This window comes from Siniperca chuatsi, linkage group LG17, assembly GCF_020085105.1.
Source record: "Siniperca chuatsi isolate FFG_IHB_CAS linkage group LG17, ASM2008510v1, whole genome shotgun sequence".
Lineage (NCBI taxonomy): Eukaryota > Metazoa > Chordata > Actinopteri > Centrarchiformes > Sinipercidae > Siniperca > Siniperca chuatsi.
Window position 1 is genome coordinate 23,561,960 of NC_058058.1, and position 27,633 is coordinate 23,589,592.

Here is a 27,633-nt window from a genome sequence, read left to right on the forward strand (position 1 = left end):
AAACACAACAACCACAATGAAATCTTTTCTCTGCTTAGACGTCTGACTGACCTGCTGTAGTCAGGTACGAACCTCCATCAAATTGGAGGAGGACGACGGTGACTGGTCATCAACATCTGATTTTACGTTTATTGGCAAACACACATATCGGTCCGACCCTGGTTGGTTTGTGGTGGAGTGTCAGCAGCAGCATCCAAGCTTAGGACAGTGCTGGCTCCATCCTGCAGTGCCACAGAGGGAGTTTCTGGGCACTGTGCCACCTGTCAGAGGAGAGAAAACACAGGCAGTGTCCTCCTCAGCATCCCAGCGGTCCAGGGCTTCACATATGGCCCCTAAACACCACCGAGACAGCAGAATCTGTCACTGCTGCGGCCTCCTACAGTACTGGGTGGTCTTTACCGAGTTAGCTTGTAGTACTTACTCACCTCTGAAATGCATTATCACAGTCTCTTGAAAATGTGGGATTGCATGTTTGATGTAGAGCCCGTCTTTGGGAGTGCACACTGTAGGTTCAGAGTATAGAAAGCAAAGAAGAAGAGGGCCTTTTTCACGTACAGTGTGTGTACCTGGCTATAAAAATAACAGTATGTCTGGATCTAGACGGTTGATGTGTACCTTTTTGCACAAGTATGTGTGTGCATATGTGCGTAAAGCCAGCCAGTAAATCCCAACATATAACCATAACCACAGGCCCCCTTGCCTCGCTCCAGACATCCAGCCACAGACAGACCAGAGACCCCCCCTCCACCATACAACCACCAACCAGAACGGAACAGATGCCCCTCTCAACCTCAACCTGCCCTGATAGCCACAGAAAACAGCAGTGTGACCAACTGAACACATGGTAGGCTACGGAGTCCACGGAGAGAAATAACCATCTGAGCTCTGAAAAGTGTCTGAACAGAAAAAAAGTCTCAGCTTGCTGGACGACCTGACTTCCAACAGTAGACCATGTTGACAGATGTTGCGCAGAGCTCAGCTGTGGTGGGTGGTGCCAGTTCAAACCCTACTACCAAATGTTCCAATAACATACTAATTTCATGTATGTACAAATATACCTTTATGGACCAAAGAGGCCTGTGTGTGTACTCAAGGTACAATAATTAAGATTTTTACTGTGCACCACAGCACCGTGACCATAATATACCTACCGGCCCACTGCCTTTTCAAGACACTCCCAATTCTACATAACATGCTTCATAATACATTTTCATTTGTCAAATACTTTATTATGTCAAAGTACTTTGCATGGTGATACATTACCGGTTTTACCTGGATTTCTTGCTTTTATTTGCCAGTTTGCTTCTCACTGTGCTAAGACGTGACTGAAACAGCTAGCCTGTATCAGTGATAGTAGCACTTCGGGATGTCACTGCTTCTGGCCAAGAAATAGTCGAGTGCATAACCCCCCCATAAAACCACAACTTTGGTCTTTGTTCAGATTAAAAAGATTTAACGTGTTAATTACTAAGTTTAAGAGGTGCTGGTAGGCAGATTTCTTTAACTTTGGACAGAGTCATACTAACTGTTTTGGCTAGCTATAGATACAGTGGCTGCTAGCTTTTTGCAGTCTTTATGCTAAGCTAAGTGTTTTCTGCTCCAGCTTTATATTAAAGGGACAAATATAAAAGTGGTATCGATCTTCTCATCTAAGTAAGTAAGTGCATTCTTTTTTGCTTTTTGCTGTTCCAAAACAGCAACAGAGATATCAAATAGCAGCAAAGTACTGAAAAAAGCTAAAGCTAGCCAATAGTAAACAATAGTTGGAATCCCTCAGTTATACTTTTAAGCACATCACTTCAATATCTTAATCATGTTATTTGAGATTTTCTTTCAGGGCTGAGCAGCAGTTTGTCCTGTCAGTGAAACTTTAACAGCCAAAGTAAACACTCAGAGCTGTCAACACACAACACACATGCCGATATCATAATTAATAATAACATTTTGTGTGTTTTCATTTTTGACTGCCTGGCCACTTGGGCAGGAACTTTTTGCCAATAAATTGTTTTATCATCTTTGAATTTCTGTATCTATTAGATCATCTGAGTGCTAGTGACACACATCATTCCACATAGTTTCTAGACAAAACATCTGAGAACTGCCAACGAATCGTCCGCCAGTGACTCAGAGTTCTATCAATAATACGTTGTGCATTTTATTTATATTGATGCTTTTAAGTACATTATTGTTAATGTGTGTATTTTATTTTCAACCACATGCCTTAGCATCAGAAATAAATACTGATAAATGCTTCATCATTCTTGTCAATATTTACAGGAAGCTGATGTGCACTGACATATCTGAAGCATGGACCACCAAAGCATTAACCAATCCCTTAACAATTTGGTCAATCATGCTCCGCATACTGATCTGCACGGGTGGTCCACCACCAAAGCCCTATTTTGAGCCAGGAAAAACCCTGCTTACAGGCCGCTGGAAGCTGTGCCAGACACTGGCTGATGTTTCTACAGTTCCTTGGTCAGCAACGCAGGCTGATAAAAGTCGATACTTCATGGCCTTAAATGTTATAAACAGCAGAGGAAAAGATTCAAATAACTAGCCACATAGTGGTGTGACTTCCAAATAGTGACACAGTTCGCAATAATCATTCTGATCATTGTAATATTGCCATCAAAACCAGAGTATTTCTGTTTGACAGCATTCATAGAAATACTGGATATTCCTTTTCTGCCCTTTAAACTTCATTAAACCCAAAGTACATCCTATAGCTAAACCGAGGGCAATCACTCTATAAATAAAAATAGTGTTAAATTGATATTTACTGACAGAGACTTACTGACTAAAGGTTCATTTACAGAAAGGTGGGGAAAGTATATATTTAGAGCAGCAGCAAACCAAATCAGGAATAAGGAAAGAGGCACAAAGAACCATAGAATGGGAGGCATTGTGCAAGCAAAGAAAAAACAAGTTGAAAATAGAGGAAATGCTAAATATAGGAAAAATGACCAGCCATGTGCTATATTTGTCACCACATCTAAGTTAAGCTGTTTCTGCGAGCGTTGGTGGTTTCAGGGTGTGAGTGTGGGTTTCGGTAAGGCTGCTGACTGAAACTGTGACACTGTTTGCATACACTCATCATCACCATCATGATGACAAAGGCATACTGCTAAAGGCTACATCTGCAGCCAAATGAATAGCAAGACTGTGACCGTAAGACTGTGTGAAGCAATATTTCTGGAATTCTTGGAGACAGAAAGCTAACTGGCATGAGGAATTCCACCTGCTTACACACATAAGAGGTTTTTGCTCCTCTTATGTGAAAGCAATGACATCAGGTCTTGAGCAGCAAATCCTCACAGACGCTCTTTCCAAAACTTTAAGTATCTTTTACACTCAGCAGCTCCAAACTTTTTACCTGATGACACCAGAGCAGTTTTGCCTTCTCTGGTTTCATATCAAACACAAACTACTTAGGGTGGTTACTTGACCACCATAATACAGGGACAACAAACCTTCAATACAACTATGGTACAGCTGTAATGATATAGTGAAAATATCCGCTGCCTCACTTGGGTTGCAGCTAGCAGGTGAGTCCTCATATCTGTTGTTGTTGTAGAGTAAAGCAGCTGCTTTTTACAACGTGGGCAAACAGCCTTATCTTTGTTGGTCATTTTGCCGTCTGTGGTGTAGAACTTGGAATACTTCCACACTTTGCTTCTTAGATGCTTCGATGTTGCGATTATCCGATCAGCACGGCTTTGCTTTCGCTAGCGTCCTTCTCCATTTTTATTTAAAGCTGAGTCTACTGATAGGTCAACGAGGCACGCAATAGGTCAAGCTGCTAGTGAATTTTATTTTTATGTGTAAAACGTGTACAACAGCATGAATGCCTGCAAGGAAAGACTGTCAGAAAGGGTTCACTGTTATCCTCGTATTCAAATTAGCCTATCGCATCTTGTTCCCTATGACAACGGGCTTTTCACCCAGCCTTCGAGTGTGGCTGGTCAGAACACTTTTGCCTTCAGACGTGGTCAGTCAACATGTCGTACAAACTACTTTGTTTTAAGCACACCCTGGCCTTTATTTTGGGCATGTTTTTCTACATTCAACAAAAGAAGCCAAAGTTCTCAAATGTTTAGAGCGCCTCTACTGGACCACAAGGCAAACTACTTCAAATGGTCTGTTGCGCTAATAGACTGGAAAACTTCAAATTCGAACCGGTCACAGTTCAAATATTTCATTTATTTCCCACGTTCGAACATAAGTTTGATCTAGAAAGCCCTAGTAGCTGATTTCATATGTAGTACTTTTAGGATGTTTCATCCATGTTGAAGCCTCTGGAAAAAGCTAATAAGTGGATCTTGAGTTTGGATTTTTTTGTCAAACTACCACGTCAAAAATGAACTTTCATTCTCAAACATTAAATGCTATCTAAACACAAGAACTTTGGCAAAGTTATGATTCAAAACAGGCACTATCTGATGAAAGAATAATAAAGATTTTGGTACTTTACCGTTTTTGAGACATATTTTGGTCTGTACCAAAAGAAGTACTGCACTTCCATCCCCAGCCCTGGTGATACTTCAGTTCTTGAATTCAAAATAAACATATAATAAAAGTAGTTTGGCCTTAGTAAGAAGAGACAGTGTCTGAGGTTGAGATGCCATAAAGATCTTTCAAACCAAATCACTACCAATATAGAGCAGTGAGAGTGCACAGTGCATGAAAGGAGCCAGAGAGAGAAGCCAAATCAGGAAGCTAATGGTATCCAGTGAATAGCTGATAACAACCACATGCAAAGTCTTCACAGGAGCCTGAACGCGTGCAGCGAGCAGTAACTCTGCAGGATGTGATATAACTCAGATGGATCAATACTAACACTGTCGAGCCTGATGCATCTGGCTGGGCTGTGTGATGGGTTAAACAGGATACAGAGTACAAAACAGTACATCCCAACCTGCTTTTATTTCAAGGACAAAAAAAAAAAAAAAAAAAAGAAAGAAAAAAGTCATTGACCTTTTGTGCTCCCACTTTATTATGACACAGTTCATTTCAAAGGGCCAGCATGCCAATTTTTGTGGAAAACAGCTCGGATAAAACCCGTCCAAATACAGTGAGCTTTATACTTTCTTGAGCTGGGCTGTAAATGCAAACCAGTCTGCTTGGATCTCAAGGTGATGTAATGCAGGGAGAGAGCAGCCATATGTTCTCTTATTTCACCAACAGTGAATCAACAGACAGGGATGATGAGGCAGTCTGCCAAAGAGCCTGCCTGTCCAGGAATCTATATCTTCCACACAGAGACTGGGAGAAGCTAGTGTTACTGTAGGCAGCTGTAATATTTTGACATACACTCACGATGCAAAGCAATAGTGGGGACGTGGCTGCCAATGATACTGAGGTCTACCTGTAGGTACCAGCTGAGTCAGCAGTAGCTCTGCATGAAGCCAGCAATCTACCAGTGCTGCAGTCTCTATCACAGGAGGATCATGGACAAAAGACCTACTGTGGGACAAATCCAGAAAAATAGACACAACTGCTGATACATAACACAAAGTCCCGCGGTCTAGTATCAAATAGTCCTCAGCGCTCAGAGAAAACACGACCTTGATCGACGATGACAATGTCAACAGCAGAAGGCAGAGGAGAGGAGGGGACGCGCAGTGTGGCGTGGACGTCAGTGTGATGCACTCCGGTCCGTTTCCTTGCACTCTATAATACTTTCTCCTCAGAAAGGACACTATATATGCAATGCTGCATGCGCCCACGCTGCATTAAAGCTGCTATATCAATACTTTCACATAAACGATGCCTCAAATGACTACGCGTAATGTGAAAGGTGTCACTTTTAATGACGAACCCACGGTGAATTATCACCCGACTCCGCCATTCCCCTCAGCCCTACAGAACGTTTTAGTGTCACACATTTCAGCCATAAGCAAACGTCATAATCTAACGTCTGTACGGCACCATACCACGCAGGAAAAACTGAACAAGATACTCATTTCTGTGCCACCCCAAACTGAGGGCTGGCCTCAGCCTGGCCACCCCTATGAAAAATGTCTGGCTCTGTGTCTTTCAGCTCATTGTTTTGGTGTTGCCGTCTACAAGTGAACTGTTTTGGTTGACTCTCATCAGCCTTGCTTCTAGCAGCAGCAGGCAGCTGTTTCCAGTGAAAAGCCTCTGATAACTGTGAGTTACCTGCGGGGCCTCAAACTGCAGACAGACACAGTTAGCAACTAGCTGGTGAACACAGAGGAGCGTCCCGCAGGAGTTAGTGGAGAGCTAAAAGGTGAATGCTGGATTTGCATTCATCATGTGAACACAAACACGACTCCAAATTAATATTAATGTTGCTTCCGTGTCTGTTCGCCAGCACTAACAACTTTATAAGTTAATAAATTGTCAATGTTGTGTTTGCAGCTTGTTGCACGCACCAAAATAGCCAAAATAATCAATTAATGCTGCTTTAAAGGCAGAATAAGTAGGATTTTTTGGTTGCTGTTTGCAAACATACTATTCAAAGTTGGCCCCCCCAGTCTCAACAGGCGAGAGAGAAAGAGAGCCAGCATGAATGAATGAATGAAGAAAGGGGGCAGCATTGGCAAGAACAGAGAAATAAAACGTTATTTTCTGATTGTTTCACGGTGGTTACGTTCTAAAGCACAAATAAAATCGCCCACTCCTCTGCACAACCCTGCGGGAAGGAGTCACACTGAGTGTGTCAGCCCTGCACACAGAAGGCGGAGGCAGCGACGTCGCTACGTTTTTATCCCGAGTCCCGACCTCACAGCCTGCGCTGTTATTGGCTGGGGGCTACACTGCCCAAAGGCTGAGGCCCAGAAACGTCCCGAACACAGCAAACTAATAAGAAACTCAGAAAATACAGGCAGAGGGCCGCGCCTCTGCAGATACAGACACAAACACTTCTAATGGGTCATAGTGATGATTGAGAGGGATTATTTTGTATGAGTCTTTAACAAAGAATTATGAATGAAACTTTCAAGTGTGAATCAAGGTTTCACTTCTATTAGAACGTGACAGCAGATACCATTTAGTATTTTTAAATTTGCCAATTTTCAACCCTAAAATTCCTGAAAATGACATTTAGTCAGTATTCAAACTATTTATTCTAAGATTTCATGAGATTTTTTAAGACTGATATTTATTTGATATATTTTGAAAGGTAAATTAATGCAACGGGTCTGAAATATAGAATCATTTTATAAAATCATTTGGAGCTGCATCCAATCTCTTGAAAATATGATACATGGAGTGTTGAAGTTGAAACAATTAGTCGATTACTCAGTTTAGTTTATTGTCAGAAAACTAATATCCAACGACTCTAATTATGTTCATTGTTTTTAGTCATTTAACAGTCAAAAATGCCATACATATGCTGGTTCCAGCTTGTCAAATGTGAGGATTTCTCTTTCTCTGTTTTATACGCCTGTAAAATTAATATCTTAGGGGTCTGGACTGTTTGTCAGACGTGACCTGGCGCTTGTGAGAAAATGTGATGGGTATTTATTTATTTATTTATTTATTATTTTTTTTACATTTTATAGACTAAATAATTAATAACAAAATAATCAACAGAATATTCAATAATGAAAATAACAACCATATTTTGGCCCAAAGACATTTTTCACAGCAGACGTTTTGCCTTGTCATTGCAGGAAAAGCACGGGTGTCACTAATAACATTAATTATTGCTCAGTTCCATTAAGTGTCCCTGTGTCATTTTAGTGAGCCTTCACACATAATATCACAATTCTGGAATCAGTTCAGCTATATGGAATGCAGTCATTATTAACGCTGTTAGTTACACCTGTGTCTGTTGTGAAAAGGGGCTATTGGATCTCAATAAAAATATCACTAACGATAAGAAGAATCCGTAAGAGCAATAATAAAACCCTCGTGCATATTTGTGTTGAAGAGAGCAGGGGCAGCGTTGGACAGGAATGTGGGTGGCTTGTGTGCGTCCACTAGGTGATTTGTGAATGAGAACTGCAGCTGACAGGCCTTCTGCCTGACAGGCTGCTCTCTCCGCGGGGGTCGCAGAAACCAGAGGCCCTTCCACCTCGCAGAGCAACCCAAGCTGGGTCCATACCCTCGCCTCCAGGGTCACTGACGGCATCCAACCCCTTCCAGCGAAGGGCTGCGGCTCAGCCAAGGGCCTAACAACTCGCAGCGAGTGCACACATGCTCTGATTCCCATGCACCTCTACGCACGCACACACACACACACACACACACACACACACACACACACACACACACTGCATGTAAACACAGCACTTAACACCCGAGCATACGGTGTTCACAAAGCGCACGTGCACGCTTTTGTGCCAACACGTTTTCCCGTGCACACGCACACGGGCAAGCAAATGCGTAGGCAAGGATGTAAGCACACACAGAAACACACACACACACACGCACGAGTGTATCCTTTCATTAACAAGGACGAGAGTCAATTTCCGCTCCCGTTGTCTTAGGCCGGTTGCCGGTGGCGAGGAAATCTGTTCGCTTATGGCAGTTTTGACATTTAAGCTTGTGTCTCTGCGGCTGGGGGAAGTCCTAATGATTGATGACCAGAGCCACCCTAGGGTCCTCTGTTGCACGACTAGCTGGAATGTTGTCATCATTATCTACGTGTGAATGTATGTGAGTGTGCACTACACATCCTAACTCGCATGTGAGTGCCAGTTACATGACACATCTTAAATCATAAACGCAAGGTTTTGCACAAGGAATCTATGATTTATTACTGCTGTAGTTGCAGAGAGTTAAAAAATAGTATTTTCCAAGTTCGAAGGCAAGAACATGGAGTTTGATGATAAACTGCATTGGGAAGAGATTTGTTCCAATAAGAGTAATGCAAGTTCAGCCTTATTTACTGTACAGTAACCAGTGTAAGGAATGGTGAGTGGTCATTCCCTACTTCCTATTTAAACTGTAGTGGAGGGTCAAAATGAATGTGGTGCTGTCCTGAACTGGCTTCTTCAGACCCAGAGGATGCTTGGGCACATACCCACTGACTTTGTTTACTGATATGAACATTAGAACACTATAGAGTTTATATGTTAAGAACATCGATACTTATTTGGTTCCAACCGACCATATGTGTCCAGAGAGAAGAGCTGAAATTGATTAGGCTAATCCATAAACAAGTTTCAGCCACTTTCTTAAGCCAAATTGATTCACTGTTTCCAGATTTTCAAATGTGAATATTTTCAGATTGTCTTAGTCTTCTATGATGATAAACTGAATTTATTTGAGTTTTGGACTGCTGGTTGGACAAAAAAAAAAAAAAAAAAAGTTAAATATGTCAATTTGGGCATTTGTCACTATTTTCTGACATATTAGAAACAAAACTATTAATAATTAATAATTGAATAATTGAGAAATTAACAGGCAGATTAATCGATAATGAAAATAATCTTTTTTTTTTTAAAATAATAATTCTGTAGAGTATTCAAAACTGTAAATTACAGAAAGTTATCTAGATAACTTTGCTGGTTAAAGGTGGGGTATGCTGTTTATAAACACCTAATTCAGGTTTTACTCAGCAAAGTTATCCAGTTAATAATAAATAATAAAACTTTATTTACAGAGCACTTATCAAAACAAAGTACAAAGTGCTTCACAAAGACAGAAATATAATACCACAGTGAATGATAAAATATAAAATAAATAAAATGCATAAAAACAATAAAATAAACAGACCGCTCAGGTAAGATCAGGATATGCTTTCAGATAAAAATGTGTTTTGAGAAGAGACTTAAACGAAGACACTGACTCAGACAACCTAATTTCTTCGGGCAAGTTGTTCCAGAGCCTCGGGGCCCTGATGGCAAAAGCTTTGTCCCCCTTAGTTTTCATCCTGGACTCAGGAACAGACAGAAGACCCCTGCCCAAAGATCTCAAACTACGTGAAGGTTCAGAAGGGATTACAAGGTCTAAAATATAGTCTGGAGCCAGGCCACGAAGAGCCTTAAAAGTAATCAATAAGATCTTAAAATCAATCCTAAATCAAACAGGGAGCCAATGTAAAGAGGCTGAAACAGCTGTGATGTGATTGTAATGAAGGAAACCTGCTTCTTGGAATGGGTCCCTGGCCAGATTCCTATTCTTGTTAACTAATTCTAGTTTGATTTCAATAAAGATTTTGACAATTTTAGACTATTCTATTTAGGTAAAGTTTCTGTACAGCTGCTAGTGTTTAGACCAACTTTTAACATTTGAGAACTTTGGCTTCTTTTGTTGAATGTAGAAAAACATGCCCAAAATAAAGGCCAGGGTGTGCTTAAAACAAAGTAGTTTGTACGACATGTTGACTGACCACGTCTGAAGGCCTGGCTCCAGACTATATTTTAGACCTTGTAATCCCTTATGAACCTTCACGTAGTTTGAGATCTTCGGGCAGGGGTCTTCTGTCTGTTCCTGAGTCCAGGATGAAAACTAAGGGGGACAAAGCTTTTGCCATCAGGGCCCCGAGGCTCTGGAACAACTTGCCCGAAGAAATTAGGTTGTCTGAGTCAGTGTCTTCGTTTAAGTCTCTTCTCAAAACACATTTTTATCGGAAAGCATATCCAAATTTTACCTGAGCGGTCTGTTTATTTTATTGTTTTTATGCATTTTATTTATTTTATATTTTATCATTCACTGTGGTATTATATTTCTGTCTTTGTGAAGCACTTTGTACTTTGTTTTGATAAGTTCTGATCAGCCACACTCGAAGGCTGGGTGAAAAGCCATAGTCATTGTCATAGGGAACAAGATGCGATAGGCTAATTTGAATACGAGGATAACAGTGAACCCTTTCTGACAGTCTTTCCTTGCAGGCATTCATGCTGTTGTACACGTTTTACACATAAAAAGTGACGGAAGTAGTTCTGTGAAGAATGAGAAGAGAGCTTGAGAGAAAAGTTCAATCCCTGCCTATTCTCTCACCTCCGCACATCTGGCTAGTCACTGTCCACCGTCACAGGGTTCAGACTGGCACAGACAATTGCACATTTTCTCCTGGGTAGGGTTGAATACCGTTCACATTTGAACCGATACCAGTACGGTACGGGTACCTGGAATTCGGTACTGGTACCCAATGGTACCTTTTTTCGGTACTATACTCTCTCTAATAAAAAAAAGTAATTTCAGTTGTAAAAAATAAGTCCAAACTTCTCCATTTTAACATTGTAATTGATTTAGAACATTTTCCCTCACTGCCTCACTTAAAGTTTAGTCATCCATGGAGGGTAAGTTAACTTCTTCCTGCTGGCTGCAGGCGTGCTAACGTTAGCTGCGGCTGCTGCAGGGGACTTGGCTTTCAGGCTATAAAACACGGTACCCTCTTCAGCTTTTAGATAGATTTTGCTTTTGACCAGGCGTTTCCTCAGGTTAGACATGTTGCCCCGGCCAGCTGTGCAGTTCGCATTACAAATATTGCAGCGAGCATTGTCTACCTCGAGTTTTGAAAAGTGTAACCACACTTGCAGCCGCTTTCGGCTCGCCATTGCCCTGACCCAGCAGCCCTCTTTACACAGAGATACTGCCGTAAAGAAGAGCCGTCATTACGGCTGCTTTGCTTTTTTACAGTGAACCAAACAACGGCCCCAGTCTGTGATTTAGATAGCGGAAAGTACGCACTCAACATAGGTGGAGCTGAGCGTCATAGTGACGCTATTCCAGCAGTTAGGAAACAACACATGGGAGCTTTACTTTGGTCTTGAGAAGCTGCAGCCTTTATTCACAAACTGTAACCTACACTGTACATTTACTGCCAGATTGACAGCTTCACTGCTCACCGCTCGCATTCACTGTCACTCTCTTGATCACTCACTACGCACTCACGTGTGTCCCTGTGACTTGAACAAGCAGCAGGGGTGACGTAGTCTCGCTCTCTCTCTTTTTCTCTATACTTTACTCGCTCACCCAGATGCGCTCTCAGGTACCGAAATAGATTGATTTAATGTTAATCGGTACTCGTAGTATGTAATCCGGTCAGTACCCTTTAAAGTACAGAGTTTGGTACCCAAGCCTACTCCTGGGTAAATACATTTCCACTCCCTCAGCTGGAAGACTGTTCACTTTACATTTCAATCCTTGGTGTTTTCACCCTTCACTAAGTGCCTGGAAGAGTGATATGGACAACATCCGTGAAGCTCTAGAGATACAAGTGCCCTCACATTTCACCTGCTACCAACGACACTGAAATGACTGACATTTGAGGGATGAGGCGCCCGGTGGTGACTCCATAAGAACGAGCTGCATGAATATCAATGTTGTCCTCTTCGGCTCCACTGCCCTTGGCTGAACAGAAAGACCTTTGACAGGGCCGCAGCAAAAACCGAGAGTATATGCCATTTTATAATGCAACAGCACGCCATGGGACTTCAGGACACACTCTGAGACTCTGCACACCGCATAAATGTTTACCATACCACCACTGTATGTGTTAAGAGCAGGGGCAGAGTTAACTCTGAGACTGGTTGCCTTTTTAGCCGTGCTGCTCATGTCCAGTGTCAAGAAACCACACACACCATTCTGGCTCCAGTGGCAAACATAGTGAAAGCCATTTGGGCTTCTGGCCTATCGGTGCCACAATAAGGCCATTATGCTCCCACTTTAGCACCCATGAAACATCAGGATTGATAGAGTCAACTCTAACCTACAGGGATCCATAACAAACTAACACGAACTACAGCGTCAATAATGGCCATGATGATTTATGCCTGATAAACAAGCTGGAAGATACATCAAGAGCTTGGTAAGTTTTTCTGGATAAAAGTGCAGACACAATGCATTACAGCAGGCATTAACAATATTTTTCTTGCAAATAAATCTTCACTTTGCTACTTTTCATCATATTAATGTATATAATGATTCAGCTTATATCTAGTCGGATAATGCGAATTTATAGACAAAATGATTAATCGAGAAAACGAAAAGAATCATAAGGTGCAGCCCTAATGGTTACCAAATGATATTGCATAAATTAATACATTGCCTATACAGAATGTGATATATTCATGCAATAGTATCACATTTTGCTACTTTTCATTACTCATTGATATAAAGCAATAATGATTCAACCTTTATCCAGTTCACAAGATTTTGATGAAAAGATGAGCTTTGAAAAGATGCACAAGTTCAATGTTTCCCTGACCAGCTATCCCACAGCAACAAGTGACAGGAGCTGCCTCCTGCTCATCATCTGGGTGAGGGACTGATGCAGGTACACAGCATCACACCTGACTGCTAGAACCTACAGCAGTGGCTTGTTATGTCCCCTGTACATCCTTCCTGAGGTGAAGGACAACTCTGCGGAAAGAAAAATGATAATAAACAACCACAGTCGCAGCCACTGGCTTTTACCATGGAGCGTTTGAGGAAAGAAATTCCCCGTTGAGGACGCAGTCTGACAAAAGAATGCCAAAAAGCCGACCCCTTCACTACGGAGTCACACGGCAGGACGACATGACACACTGACAGTACTCTGGCCTGAGACATTATGTTTGTATCTGTGATGTATAGCAGCGTATTGCTGCCACCATGACAAAAAAAAAACATTTGCTCAGTTTCTTGTTACAGTATAACGAGAAACTTTCATATGGTGTTAAAACTAGCAAAAGGTGAGGAGGCACTGTAGCCCAGAGCAATCATATAACATGACTGATGATGATCTAGACATGTGGCAGGGTGTTTTTTATGTATTATGGCTGTGGGTTGGCATCTACAACAGTTGCTTTCATTGTTTGTGTGCCTATGTGTAATAACTGTGTGTGTATTTGGCATCAGTGATTGTCAGCGGCCATGCATCAGTACGGTGTTGGCATACCTGCCGTTCGCTTAAATGAGCATTCAGTTCAGCGCCCCCCTCTGTCTAAGACCCGCCTACCCTTCCTGACCACATACTGTACCTCATGAGGCTATATGCCTGTTTCAATGTATGTAGCAAACTGAATAACCTCAAATATACACAAATAGTTGTACCTATAGTTTTCCGGACATAAGCATCCAACATATTTAACTAGTAACCCCTCTAAAAGTTGCCTGTAGATGTGAGTATGATTGTCTGTCTGTCTTGATAGACCGGTGTCTGTCAAGGGTGAACCCTCCCTGTGGCCCTGGGACAGGCTCCTGCCCCCCTGCACAGAACAAGTGATATATATAGTGGGTACAGTAATGAACGGAAGGTACTTCAATCGGCAGTGTCCCAAGCATCAAATGAAACTTAAACCATATTCAAACCAGTAGAAGGTTTCGTGATATAACAAGTGATATGTTGTTATAACAAGAAATGTTTCTTGAAAAAAACGGAATAATTTGGTATCTAGTAAAAGCGAGACTATATATGTCATAATAACATTATGAAAATGAATATGAAAAACATCTTGTAAAAACGAGAAAAGCAAATCTTTTCTTTATCATGGTGGCAGCACCACTGTGCCATAGTGACGCGGTGTTACTTTCGATCGACGTGTTACACATATTCACATGACAGGAGTTGAAAAGGGTATGGGGTATATCACACTACACAAGCCTAAAACAAATCAAAACTCACATCAAGTCATTGAATCTATTAGTCAATCAACTAATTTTGACAGTCGATTATTATTATCATTTATCAAGGAAAAACGTGTGAAATACTCACTGGTTCCAGCTTCTTTAATGTAAGGTTTTGCTGCTTTTTTCTGTTTATATCGTTGTAAATTTAACACATTTGGGTTTTAAGATTGTCGTCGAAAAAATGGAAGCAATTTGAATTATCCCAATCATATGATGAAAATAAACATCATTTGCAGCCCTATTCAGGACCAACGCTACCTCCCTCCAAGACGGTAGCATAATAGACACTTCATCATATTCATCAAATAATGCACAGACAGACAGACATCGCTCCACTTTGTGCCAAGAAATGCAGCGTGCCTTTGGAGAATTAGCTCAGTCTAAATCTTATGATAAACCAATCACATTCACATGGACGAAATGGGGAAAAGGCCCTGTTGTGTGTTTTTGCAGCAGAGCAATGTTGCAAGCCACAGCTGTCCTCAGATGCCCTCTAATCCAGTGGGCATCATTGCAATGAGTGTTATAGGGCTGCAGGGGTGATCTGTATGGTAGCTCGCTTCCTTGCTCTTTGCAGGCACATCCTCATGCAGATTTGTTTTTATTTTCAACCGGAATAGAAATAGTAAATCCACTGTAACATGGGACGTTAAAGCTCATCCACTTAGCCACTACACTGACATCCAAATCAACCCACCAATTTAAGCTCAGTTGTCATTATGTAATATTATCGGCGATTTGATCCTGCGGCCACAAAAAAAAAAAAAAATAAATAAATCCGCCCCGAGTGGAACTGTTTCTCACGCATGATGTCATGTTGGATTCCTCACAAGCAGGTTATGCAGAAATGTCCGAGCAGTGGGAAGGCATTACGCAGCCAGTGCTGGAGCAGATAGGTTTCGTTTTCTGTTGCATGTGGCAAACGGCAACGCCAAATTCCGTTAAATTAATCACAAATATGAGTCTAAATATGCTTCTCAACAAGATGCATATATTAAAAAAAACACGAATAATAGTATTTTCTAAATATTGAAGGTCTATTTGTGAATTCGGCATTCATAAATTCACTAAATGTGGACCTTTGGCACTGGCTCTCAAAATGATCTTCCACCAAAATGCAAGGGGACAGTGGGGGCTGGACTAAATAAAAACTGGTAAAACAGAAGTGCTACTTGGTGGATGGTATATTTGCAAAAAATACCACTAATTTATAAAACGTCATGTTCTTAAGGGCATGCGCGCTTGCAGACGAATTAATAAAATATATCAAAGTGCCAGATTTTTTTGAATGGAGGTTGGTTTGCTATAAACGGGGCGCTTAGCGGTGATGTTGCCTGGTGCAACATAACGCGCTATCGAATGAAATCAACAATAACCAAAAGCCATGACAAAATATGATACACACCTGCGTAAAACAGTCAGATTTTAAAATGGTGTAACTGGGTAACAGGCGGTAGCTCCAATTATTTGAGACACAAAATACCTGCACCCCTGCGTTCTGACGCAACAGCAGTAGCCGTACTGGGCAATATCGATTAACAAAACACTTGGCCAACGTAGAGACAGACTACTCCAGTTATTCTACGTAGTGCCACAGACCGAACCATGCAGTTCTGCTACTACAATCAGCGTCAAGCTAACAGGAATAACAAAGCCTCCAAATAAAGTCTTTTCGAAATAAAACTAACGTTACATCACAAAGCCAAGCAATTCTACTCATGCCAGTGTTTCAGCAATAGGCCCGCTCTGAATTTAATATATATTTTTTATTATATTATTTTAACACCACCTCAGCTGTTCTACACAAGCAACTACGTACTGTACCTATTTTACTACACGGGACAAATTCAATACGTTTATTTTGAACATGAAATCACTATACTTCCTGTCTCGTTATGTCCAATTCTGGCTGACTTGCTGCTGCTCACCACCTCCTCCTCCCTCTCACAGACAATGAATGAGCCAGTTTGGGGAAAGGACAAGCCCAGGACCAGTTCAGGTAGCTTAACACCCTTCTAACATGTTAACCAAAAACATTACAGAAACCGGAAAACATTCCATCTTAGCTCTGGTCACGCTGTCCATCTTAACATTAGCTACCTTTATCTTACCATTCCGAAGAAATAGCGACAAGGAAAACATGCTTAATAATAATACCCGCCCTGCCACAACATGTAAACTGTTCACAAAGCTACCAAATTCATGGTAATATTTCCAACAACGCGTCACTGACACCACGTATGAGTTTATATTACCTGCAGGATGCTCAACTTCACTTCTCTGCGGTGCGGCCACGGCTTCACTAGCTGCGTCAAGTCAGCCGAGGTTCGTTAGGACGAGACAGGAAACTTTCAGATATGGCGTTCAAAATAAAAGCGGAAAGGTAGTCTACATGCCTTGGAGTGTTGACAAAAAGCGCAACGCTAAGTGGAGCTCAAAGACTAAAGCAATACACGGTAACCCTGTCTTTGAGTCCACTCGTAAACTTACATGTTGCTTTAACTTCTGTTGTAAATACAACCACATTCAACTGTTTTCGGTCAGAGCTTCATTCAGTGCGACGTGTTTCGATGGCCAAAGGTTGCATTTTAGACCGGAAACACCCTATTTCATTTTAGCAAGATTGATACTGGCATCTTCAGCAACACCACATACAGTAGCTCAGAAGATAACAGTAATTATGCTAATTCATCGTAACACCTCCAGCTGCTGACATCTGGTTCCCTGACCTGTCAACACAGGTCTATCGCTGTAGCGTTTTGCTTCATATCAGACTGTTACAGAGAAGTAGCTTAGTTGTTACCGGCTAATAACGTGAGTGGTCCAGTCCAGATGCTCTGGTGATAGCGGGACGGAATGAATCCTCCTGAAAGTTGATGCTGCAATTTGCCATAGCGCTAGCATCATCGTCAATGTACGGTAAACAGAAAACATAGCATTTCCGCCACAACTTTTTCAGCAAAAGTCAGTGAACGTAGCTACGTAGCCTTCAATTGTGAAAACAGAAGGAGGCATTTGTGGTCAATAAAAACGTCCTTTACTGCATTTAATACAATACAAACGTACATGGGGCGACATACATACACAATGGGAAATAAACGATGAAATAGCGACAAAACTTAAATCAGCTATTATTAACGTTATAGATATATAATGTGTTATATAATGTCTCGAATCATATGAAAATGAATAAGGCAGGTATGTTAATAAAAAGTGATCAAATCATGTCCATTGTCACATTTCTGCGCAATTATTCTGAAGATGCCTAAATTGCCTAAATTCCGGTTTGTGTTTTATTCAAGTTAACTTGACACTGCCAACATCCCGCCACAGCTGGAGCGCGAGACAAACATGCTGCTGCCTAAAAACCCCATAAAACCCACGCGCACTACCGCGAGACCCCGCCCCCTTACAGTAACATTAGAAATAAAAGGAAATCTTAAAATCTTTGCGCTGCTTTAAGAGTCTAACAGGTATAAACGTATTTTCTTTAGTCATTCATACATTTTATTGACATTATTATTATTACTATTAGGTTCTCTATTGTTTTTCACACAGAATGTTGACTTTGTCAGTGTGGGAACGTCTCTTAACCCGTATTTTTTTGCATCGGGAGACTCAAACGCTCTAATGAAACACAGAAAATCATCTGTGGTGTGTGATGTAGCACAGGATGAATCACAAAAGCAATTAGTCTTTTTATCTGCTGAACATGATCTCATTCTTCATGTGGTCTCATTAGAAACTTCAAGAGTTGTACTCATCAATTATTCAACAAATATTTGATTTTAGGATTTATTTTATTGATTTGAATTTACAATGTAAAATATTTCCTTCTCAATCTAATCACACCCACATCATATTCCAGGAATGTGCAATCCTGACATCATTTTGTCCTCACACACATCCAACACCATGCAGCCGTTTAATGAAGACCACTGGGGCTGCCCGTTAAAAACCTTCAGGGCTCCATTTTGCTTGTTTTTCTTCCTGGTTGCCAGGTGCTTCGAACCCTCCAAGGAGGTGGGGTGCGATTGCTTTTGAAGACGGTGATGGTGATGATAGTGAAGGTCCCCCAGGGCAGGGCCCAGAATACCAAACCACAACAGGCCATAACTGGCTTATGCAACTGATCAGAGCCTCATTCTGCATTATATAACAGCATTAGGTCGGCCTGCTGCTCGCAGCTGGGCCGGGGACTACCACTGTCACTGTCACCCATAACAATGCGGGTCAAATGGCAACCGTAGGCACGCATCTACTGTTTACAGATGGTGGTGTGTGTGTGTGTGTGTGAAGAGAGCGCCATGGTGCAGCAGGCGTGTCAACGTCCTAGTGTTGAGTCCAGCGTGCACGAGCAGGCTGAATTTCCGGAGAGAATCTGGACCAACGACAGATTACTGACATAACCCACTCACTCACTGTGCTGAAGTAGCCTGCTTGATGTTCTGTATGTCAACAAACCGGTCAGCTTAGAGGGAACACCGGCTCAGACGGGTTCCTGATGCCTTTATTGGTTCATCTTTACTCTCTGTTATGTTATGACCAACCCAAGTACTTCTCACAAGTCAAAGGTATTTATGATGTAAGCTATCTTCTTTATAGCATTATATAACTCTGACTAAATAAGCAGCAAACATCTTTAAGTATTATTTATTAAAGTCTGTAAATCACTTCCTTTGAGAAAAAGGAAAAAAGGGAGAAATTTACATTTTTTGGTTTCATGATGGCGCCCCCTTAGTTTTCATTAATTGCACAGAATACCGTTAGGTATCCGTGTACGACGTAGATGGATTCTTATTTCGATGAAGCCAATCAAATCTTGCATATCCCCAACAGAAAATGAACATGAACACGATGACAGACTGAATAATGATCAGGCTCTTAAAGAGTAAATCTGAACAAATAACCCCCGATGATGTCATCAAGGTTACTTTGGCTTGGGCTTGGAGAAAGGCTGTGTCACAAACTGGACATGTGATTGAGTTTGAGTTGTGATTGATAGAGTTTGAAAGACATTTGCATTCATCAGGCAGTGATGGTCTAATTAGTTATTGGCTGCATTATGGGAAACGTAGTATCGTAGTGTTTTTGGAGTGTGACCTATAGCAATGACTAAAAATCAGGATATTTCAGTCTCTGCTGCTTGTGTGAGTCTCCCGACTTTAATCCATCAGTATGGTTTATGTGGTGCATTAGAAGTATTGTGAATGCATTTCCTTCATCAGACCATGACATAAACAACTGCTAAACCACATCTGATGCATATATTGTCGGTTTATCTATGCTTCTGGAGGGACTGTAATCCGGTTGTTCTGTAAAGGCTCATAATGCACGTAAACTGGTTTTATTTGTAATATGAAAGGCACAGATAAGAGAATGAAAAACATGCAGGGGAAGTCATAGAGGGTGTCCTGTTTAACATATTATATTATCCAAGCTCGACTTCAGAGGCCGGACATTAGCCGTTCTTCCCCAACACAAGCCTTGAATGAAGTGTTGTGTTCAGCCCCCCTGCTCATGCTGATCTTGTGATAGGGGAAAAACACATTCCCTCTACATTACTTGCAAAGTGTGTGTGTGTGTGTGTGTGTGTGTGCACTGGGGAATCCTGCATCGAAGGAACACAATAAATCCCATTTTAACAGGATCATGTGATTTAGGGCGGGCGGGCGGGCGGGCAGTGAAGCATTTGGAAATCCCTGCTTGATGACCGGACTTGATGACATTGTGTTTGCCGTATCTGGAGAAAAATATGGGCCAATTCACAAAGTAGTAGTAGTACAAAACGAAAAACGGTTATCAAACAGGTTTAGAAATCTTACAGCACATATGTCCAAAATGATTCTACATCTGAAATCCAGCGTGTCTCCCACAAAGAAAGTCTAATTCGGTAAGTCGGACCACAGCCCCACCTACAGGACAGAAGTGTCCCACACTCTGATTAAAGACAAAAAAAACTTATTGATTATAATGAAAAGTGAACATACAGTATATTGAGCAAGCAACTTTATACTGATAACTGAATGAATTTTTTTTAAAGATATTAATAAGAAATCAACTTTATTTATAGAGCACTTCTCAAAACAAAGTACAAAGTGCTTCACAGAAAATAAAATACCAGTGAAAGATAAAATACGTAAAAACCAATAAAAATGGTCGCTCTGAATAACTTGTGTGTAAAATATAATAAAGGCACTGTTGTTATAAAATGGCACTAGAACAAAGCTGTGCAACAGAACTAGAAAAAAGTAAATATCAAAAATTTGGACACCTTTCCATGAACTCAAACTGATTTAAAGGGAGCGGAGAAAAAAAAAAAAAAGTACGAACAACTAATGTAAATGTAGTGAAACAAAGCCAAAACATCAATACCCCACAGGGATCATTTAGGTTTCATTTGGTCGTGTCCCGTAGAGACATGTAGTGCTCTCAATCTGAATATTTTGACAGTGGAGGAAACATCTGAAAAAATTACCTGAGGTGGAAAAACTGGAATGTGTGATTAAAGCGCAACTCAAACAATCCCATTCCTGCACATTTCAACTTGAGCCACAAAAACCAACATTTAAGTAACAATTATGCAACGGCTTCATGTCAAAAACAAAGCATATTACCATTTCATTTTCCAATTTTAAATGTGGAGCTGCAAGCAAACCAAGCAGATCAATTTGAAGCTAAAGCTATCTTTCTTCAAGGTGCAAATATAAGAGGCTAGCGGCCACATGCTGACAGACTTCACCGTTTCTAGCTGAAGTCTCTGTCGGGGAGCACCAGCGGGGCCACCAGGGTCCAGAGGTAGAGGGCCAAGCCGAGCCAGCTGGAGCTGATCTTCACCCACACGGCCGGCATGGCGCTCTGCATGACCTGATAGTCGGTGTCGGGCCTGAGGAGCCAAGAACAAGTCAGTGTTGCAGGAAAGTCGGGCCGTCTGAAGGAGTTCGCTACGAACAACAGATAGCAGATACTTACTTGTACCAGTTGGTGAGGGTCATCATGATGTAGAGGGAGGCCAGACAGAGGCTGAAGTGGAAGAAGGAGTAGCTGTAGGTGACTCCCTCCTCTTCGTTGTCCATGGCCCGTCGGACTCCGTCCTCCCCTTTCGCGGCCTCGTAGTCGGCGGTCAGACCCTGGCTGTCCTCAGTCTGCATCAGCTTGTTCACCTGGGTGTTGTTGGAGGAGCGGATACTGTGGCGGGCGAAAGCACAAGAAGTCATCTAGACATACAGCAACAAATGACAGTAAACAACCTTGTCCGTCTTATTCTGCATGCTGACCCTTTCCTCTTGATAAAGATACTTTGTGTTTCCAGGTTGAACTTGATCCTGAATGTTTGTGTCCACTCGTAGGACCTTCTTTATGCTGGAGGAGATTTGTCTGACTGCAGTTTGAATGCATCTTTTTGGTTTATGTATATGTAAACTTGTGTTCTTGTGCGAAAAACAATCTCCAGACGCAAATGAATCCCAGATAAAAGCCAAAGTCATGCCTTTAACTCTTGGCAGTGATTGCTTTTCTTGACCTGGCCATCAGCGACTTCACTGGGTCAAAAATGTATCACTTTAAAGCAGTATGACACTGCTAAGCTTCTAATATGTTCAATTGGGTGCTTCTTTAAAAAGGTAACTAAATGGGTTGTTGTATTCCCTCCGCTAAATCAATATTATCTCACGAAATGTTGCTAAAGTTGAGCAATGTTGATGTATCAAATTTAAACTATTTCCAAATAAGCTTTTCTTTTGCCATCTTCCACGAGTGCACTGGCAAAAGCAGCATGCTAAACTAAAGTCACACCTCTTCTGGTGGTAATGTGCGGTTTCTGACAACAGGAAAAATATGCAACTTGTCGTCGGTGATGTACGTATAACTTAAGTGTTTCAAGTCGTTTCTAAAAATGTCTACAATCTTCTTGTAAAGTCAAATCATGGAAACCGGCAATAACAGTAAAATACCTGGCATAAAGAGTACAGAACAAGAAAATGATCAATCCCACGATGCCCTGTGCGTCCCACCACTGGACGTTTGAAGGGGCTGGGGTAGGAGGAGCAGGTCCCGGTGGTGGGGTTGGACTAATGGGCTGGACCAAACTCAGCAGACTGGGGTTACACTGCCGGTCTGAGGTCGGAAACACAGAAAACAGTGTAAACAGCTGACAGTATGACAACTAGTCATTGTTACAGCTACTTGATACTCCTTCCCAAGGTCAGCTATCCTGGTTCAAGTTCTGATTAAAATACAGTTGTGTTGGAACTCTGATTCATTGGACTTACTGGGGTTGTTGGACATGGCTGACCAGGTGACATACATGGTGTAGAGGGAGATGAGGGAGGCCTGGAGCAGGCCTGAGCTGGGCTGAGCCTCCTGTGGAGACATGGCATGGGATAAGTCAGAAAATAAATCATTGTGCCAACTAAAACAAAACTCTCTTCATTGCTCAAGTAATTTGGTCCTCACAGAGATAGCAAAAGGTCACAGCTAGGACAAATGTCAATTCCATATTAGCTTGTTTTGTAGACTGAGCATCAAATGGCAGATATCCTAATTTCTTGCTAATATACATACATCACTGCTAGAGTATTACATGAAGGATTAGGGCACATATTATATCTCATATCAACAAGTCTCTGCATTACCTGAACTTTGGGCAGAATGGCCACGACGGACACAATGATGCAGAATATGAAGTTGAGGCTGATGAAGACCTTGTGCTCCGTGCAGTCGCCAGGTTGGGTGTAAAACACATAGAAGAGCACGACAGCAGCGAAGGCAAAGGCAAAGTTGAAGATAGTGAAGGACAGCAGAGCTGCGAGGAAAGCATGAGCACAGAGTGAAGTCATTAGACCATCACACGAAACCTGACCCACATCTAGTCCACTCTAGAGTTATCTAGCATTTATGTAGTCTGACTGATTTAACTTTGTAAATTCATCACTACTACACTGGTACACAGACCTAAATTCATTCACATATGCATGAATATACTTGCAGTAGTATTCCGGTTTTCAATTCCGGTTTTAGTGATTTTATTGTCCAGAGGTTTAAACTCAGACTTTTTCACCCTGCTGTGTGATTTTGGGAAATAGAAAATGTGCACATTACTGGCAGCCTGAATCCTAAAATGCAGGTATTGCCTGTCATTAACCCATTGGGCAAAGCCTAAATTTTAAACTGGCACATCAAAGTTTACTGGGATAAATGGAGGCTGTGCTGCCCTTCTACCTGCAAACCAGCACTTGGGGTTCCCATTCTCTGCCTTCTCCAACCAGGACTGGTTCCAGGTATGGGCAAAGTCCACCAGCAGGATGAGCTGGATGATGATGAAGATAAAAGAGCCCATCACGCCGAAGTAATACCACACTGAGACCAGACAGAAAAAGATCCAGGACATTTGTGAGAAGCATATTAAGCTGTGCAACGACAGAGGCATTAAGTTCCAGAGCTAAACCATACAGCAGAAGACTCTCAGGACAGTATGTGCCGTTGTAGGTCAACATTTATCCGTTCTGGATGTTATATAAACTGATGTTTAGCTTATGAACAATGAACATCAGAATTGACAAGTTCTTCAACTTGATGTGAGTAGTTAATCACATCGAGTGAAACTTTACTAAGTAGTTATTTACCATGAACACAAACTGACAACAGGCCTTTCTGATAGCGGAGTTTAGGTACCAATACGTAAATTATGCTTCTTTTTTTTTTCCCCCATTTCTTACTTTGACAAAAACAAGCATTTTATTCTCTACAAAACCACTTAAAACAACAAGAGGCCAGCTAAATCTAATCTATCTAAACACAAGCAGTTGTACAAAAACTTTGCTCAATCTAAAATTGGACGTTAGGCTTGAAATCACAGACTTTCTGATCAAGTAGTAGAAAGTAGAAATCTGAACAAGCGTTCACGGCCAGCTTTCAGTGGTGAACTATTGAGGTTCAAGATCAAGCCCTAATTTAGACTCAAGAGTCTGCGGCTTTGCACAGTGTAGCATCTCCTTGGTCTGAAACCTGGGCTTCATACCTGTATTAAAGATGCCATCTGGAATGAAGAAAGCTCCCACAGTTATGCCAACCAGCACCAGGAACTTGAAGAACCAGAAACTGAGAAGAAGAAAGTAAAGGTATTTTAAGTACGTACAGAACAAGTATATTTTTATCTCAGTGTAAATACAATCTTAGAGGTGCAGTCGCCATGTTTAGCCAGCGGAGGGCAGCATGCTTTCATCATTCATCTGTGGTACTGAAGCTGCAGTGCACAGTACCAACCCATTTTGGATGGCGGCTCGGGGGTCCTTGCTGCTGCGCACTCGGATCATGATGACGGAGAAGAGGAAGAAGAAGCAGGCCATGGCGAAGCACATGCGGTACACTGACTTGTAGCCGACGATGATGTCACAGTTCACCTTGTTCTCGATGCCAGGTATGGTTGAGCCGCCAACACAGAAGCCTGGAATCTGACGGTGTGAAAGCACACAAAGAAAATAATGGGTGGAAGAAAGGCAAGGACTAAATTTGGTCAACTGAAACGCTCTTTGATTTTGGAATATCTTTAAAAAACAAAAACAAAACAAGCACTTCATCTGAGACTACTGGTTGATAACGAACACATAATCCTCTACAGTATCACTGCTGCTGGGTTACAGCCTTATGAAACCAATCTGAATTATTTTCCTATTTTTTCTTGTATTGGAAATGCCATGTGGGTTGAGAAAATGTAATGATTGTAATGGGCCTGATGCAACAGCCCCATGTGGACCATTAAATTTGATCTTATCTAGTCTTATCTAATGTACCTTTTTAAGATGTTCCTCCATGCCTGGGAGAATCATAATGACAGAGACCAGAGTCCCGAGCAGCAGCAGGAAGGAGAAGGCCAGCCGGCTCATGGTGGAATTGTACGTTGACGGGCAGCATGATGACAGGAGGCAGGGGGCCGAGCCGCACAAACAGGACGCCTGGAGACGAGACGAGGGAGAGAATTAGCAAGGCCTTCGTACAGATTCATATTTTATGAAACTCGGGGACGGGGCTCTGGGGTGTGGGATAATCAGGGTAATGCATGCATGGCTTGCAACGACTGTGGTTGGGAGGGAAAAAAACAAAACAAATAACACTGTCTGCTGTCGGGGCCACCATCTCTCCGCTTCTTCTGCGTGCTTCCAGAAAGGGAGAGACAAATGATGATTGGGGCAGTAATCAGGCCTGTGATTAGAGCTGCCATCGGAACAGATCTCTCCCTCTCTTTGGGATTCATCTTCATTATGCAGCTTTTGATTGGAAGTTGACTAAGCAGCAGTTGGATCGTCCAGTTATAGGTGTATTTGTAAAATCACTTGTCACACGTTGTTTACAAACAGATCATCTCCATTCAAATTTTTTACTTAACATTAGATAGGACTAATAACTGCCTTCAACGGTGATGATTTAGGTGGGTCATATTTTTTTTTTAAAGTTGGGTTTTTTTTTAAACTTTCATTTTTTACATGTGTTCTTAATTTATATCAATCTGTAAGAATTTGTTTTCACAAGTCTTTTTTTTTTTCAGTGCCAAAAATCTCAAATATTTATACTGTGACCGTTAAAAAGTCAAAGGCAAGAATGATTATGACACAAGCACAGAGCAACAGACCAGGAGGATGGCGTAAGAGCCTGAGGAAAACCCGGAAACTGCGCCTTTTTAGAAAACACCTTGCAGATATGAAAGACACAGGTTAGCGTAACATTTTGTTCATATTACTCGTTGACTGCAGTACTTCAAAACATTAACAGGCGAATTACCCTATAAGATGGCTGTAAATAAAATATAAAGGAGAGCACAAAGACGTCCCTGGAAATTCTGGCAATTCACTGCCACCTTGTATATCGGTAACGTTAAATTGTTTCGCCTCATATCACGCCATTTTGCTAAAACATTTTACAAGTCGGTCTAAAAGTTTGCTTTAAGTTGGGTATAACGTTAAACTTAACAAAGCAGCACAAGTTTGTCGACGTTAGTGTTCAATGTTTGGGGCTTTTTACAGATTTCCACCAGGGGAAGACGGAACAAACTGAAAACGTCAGAAGAAATTCATGTAATGTCTTAAGTTAACGTTACCTGGTTTATAGGATGTATGCCGAATTTAACCAGTAACCAGTATTCATTTATTCAGAATAAATATAATGTCACATGAGACATGTAACGTTACATATGCCTGGCGACAGGCCGCAGTAAAATATTTTCACATGACGTTGTGTAGATATCATCGACATAACGTAATGTTGTTTTAGCTAAACAACGCGTAAACCTAAAATTACTCAAACAAATCCTGTAAGTCTACGTATATAATGTCGCAAGGCCACAACCGGTAAATGTATACTCACACAACTGGCAAGGGAACTAACTGCCAAACAAGCACCCATGTTGGTTTAAGAATTCCAATGAAAGTCGTTAAAGCTTAAAAGTTCAGGAAGAAACTGAGACAAAATGGCGATGTCAAGTCAGTTAAAAAGAACAGAAGGAAATCCGTCGTTCAAAATAAAAGCCATGTGGAATCTATGATACATACGTATGCACAAAACATGTATTTTGTGGGTAAATATATGGAATACAACGAATCCGCGGAGTATTATGACATGTTGCTGTACCGTCTACCTTGACATTCTCAGTTTTATTTTAACGGCAAATTCACTGTACTTCCGCCAGTGTTTGGGTAAACTTGGAAATATCAATCTGTGGGTTCACTTTACAAAGGGCGTTGCAATTAACAGTTTTGCCTGCTGTAATTCAACACCCAGACTGTGATTGGCTTAATCAGTCGTCACTCCAAAAGTTTGACCAATTGGATATTAATGCGCTGAAGAGAACCCATCCGTTTATGAGAGTCCTGTAATGTACCACATAAACACTGCACTGTAGTATAACGTCAAGTACGTTTTATGGAATTCAGGTAAAAAAAAAAGGTCAATTCAAGGCAAAGTTTATTATTTTATAGACTTCCCCGTGTTTCTCACAGCCTATGTTTAAACCCCAGATATATGGGCACCTATCTAACCTTCTATTTATGATGTATAAAAAACATTTCTGTGTTATCTCATCTCATGTTATTTCGTGTTTTCATTTGTTTC

General features: G+C 41.4%; 3 protein-coding genes across 6 annotated transcripts in view; 1 reads left to right on the plus strand and 2 right to left on the minus strand.

The window, feature by feature from the left end:
* hivep3a (HIVEP zinc finger 3a) overlaps positions 1-17,415 on the minus strand; it is a 38,974-nt gene extending 21,559 nt beyond the window's left edge. The window contains exon 1 of one of the 3 annotated variants that reach the window (XM_044171940.1): positions 17,336-17,415. The gene's annotated coding sequence lies outside the window, so the exon portion shown is untranslated. Of the gene's footprint in view, positions 1-51; positions 1,126-16,787; positions 16,882-17,335 lie in introns of those variants that run through there. The other 2 variants (XM_044171938.1, XM_044171939.1) reach the window with 2 other exon arrangements.
* Positions 17,416-18,313: 898 nt separating this feature from the next.
* serinc2 (serine incorporator 2) lies at positions 18,314-27,193 on the minus strand. 2 transcript variants are annotated; one of them, XM_044170959.1, is made up of 10 exons: positions 26,890-27,178; positions 25,323-25,484; positions 24,796-24,983; positions 24,551-24,630; positions 23,752-23,889; positions 23,166-23,335; positions 22,803-22,893; positions 22,485-22,647; positions 21,505-21,720; positions 18,314-21,418 (listed from the first exon to the last, which is right to left on the minus strand). In XM_044170959.1, exons 1-10 carry the CDS (start codon positions 26,926-26,928, stop codon positions 21,280-21,282), a joined length of 1,386 nt encoding a protein of 461 aa, XP_044026894.1. In that variant the 5' UTR covers positions 26,929-27,178; the 3' UTR covers positions 18,314-21,279. The 2 variants fall into 2 exon arrangements, with proteins under 2 accessions (XP_044026894.1, XP_044026895.1); XM_044170960.1 differs by lacking the exon at positions 23,752-23,889 and having other exon boundaries at positions 26,890-27,193.
* The window catches only part of pkib (protein kinase (cAMP-dependent, catalytic) inhibitor beta), a 28,833-nt gene continuing 26,721 nt past the window's right edge, over positions 25,522-27,633 (plus strand). The window contains exon 1 of the mRNA XM_044170963.1: positions 25,522-26,239. The gene's annotated coding sequence lies outside the window, so the exon portion shown is untranslated. The remainder of the gene's footprint in view (positions 26,240-27,633) is intronic.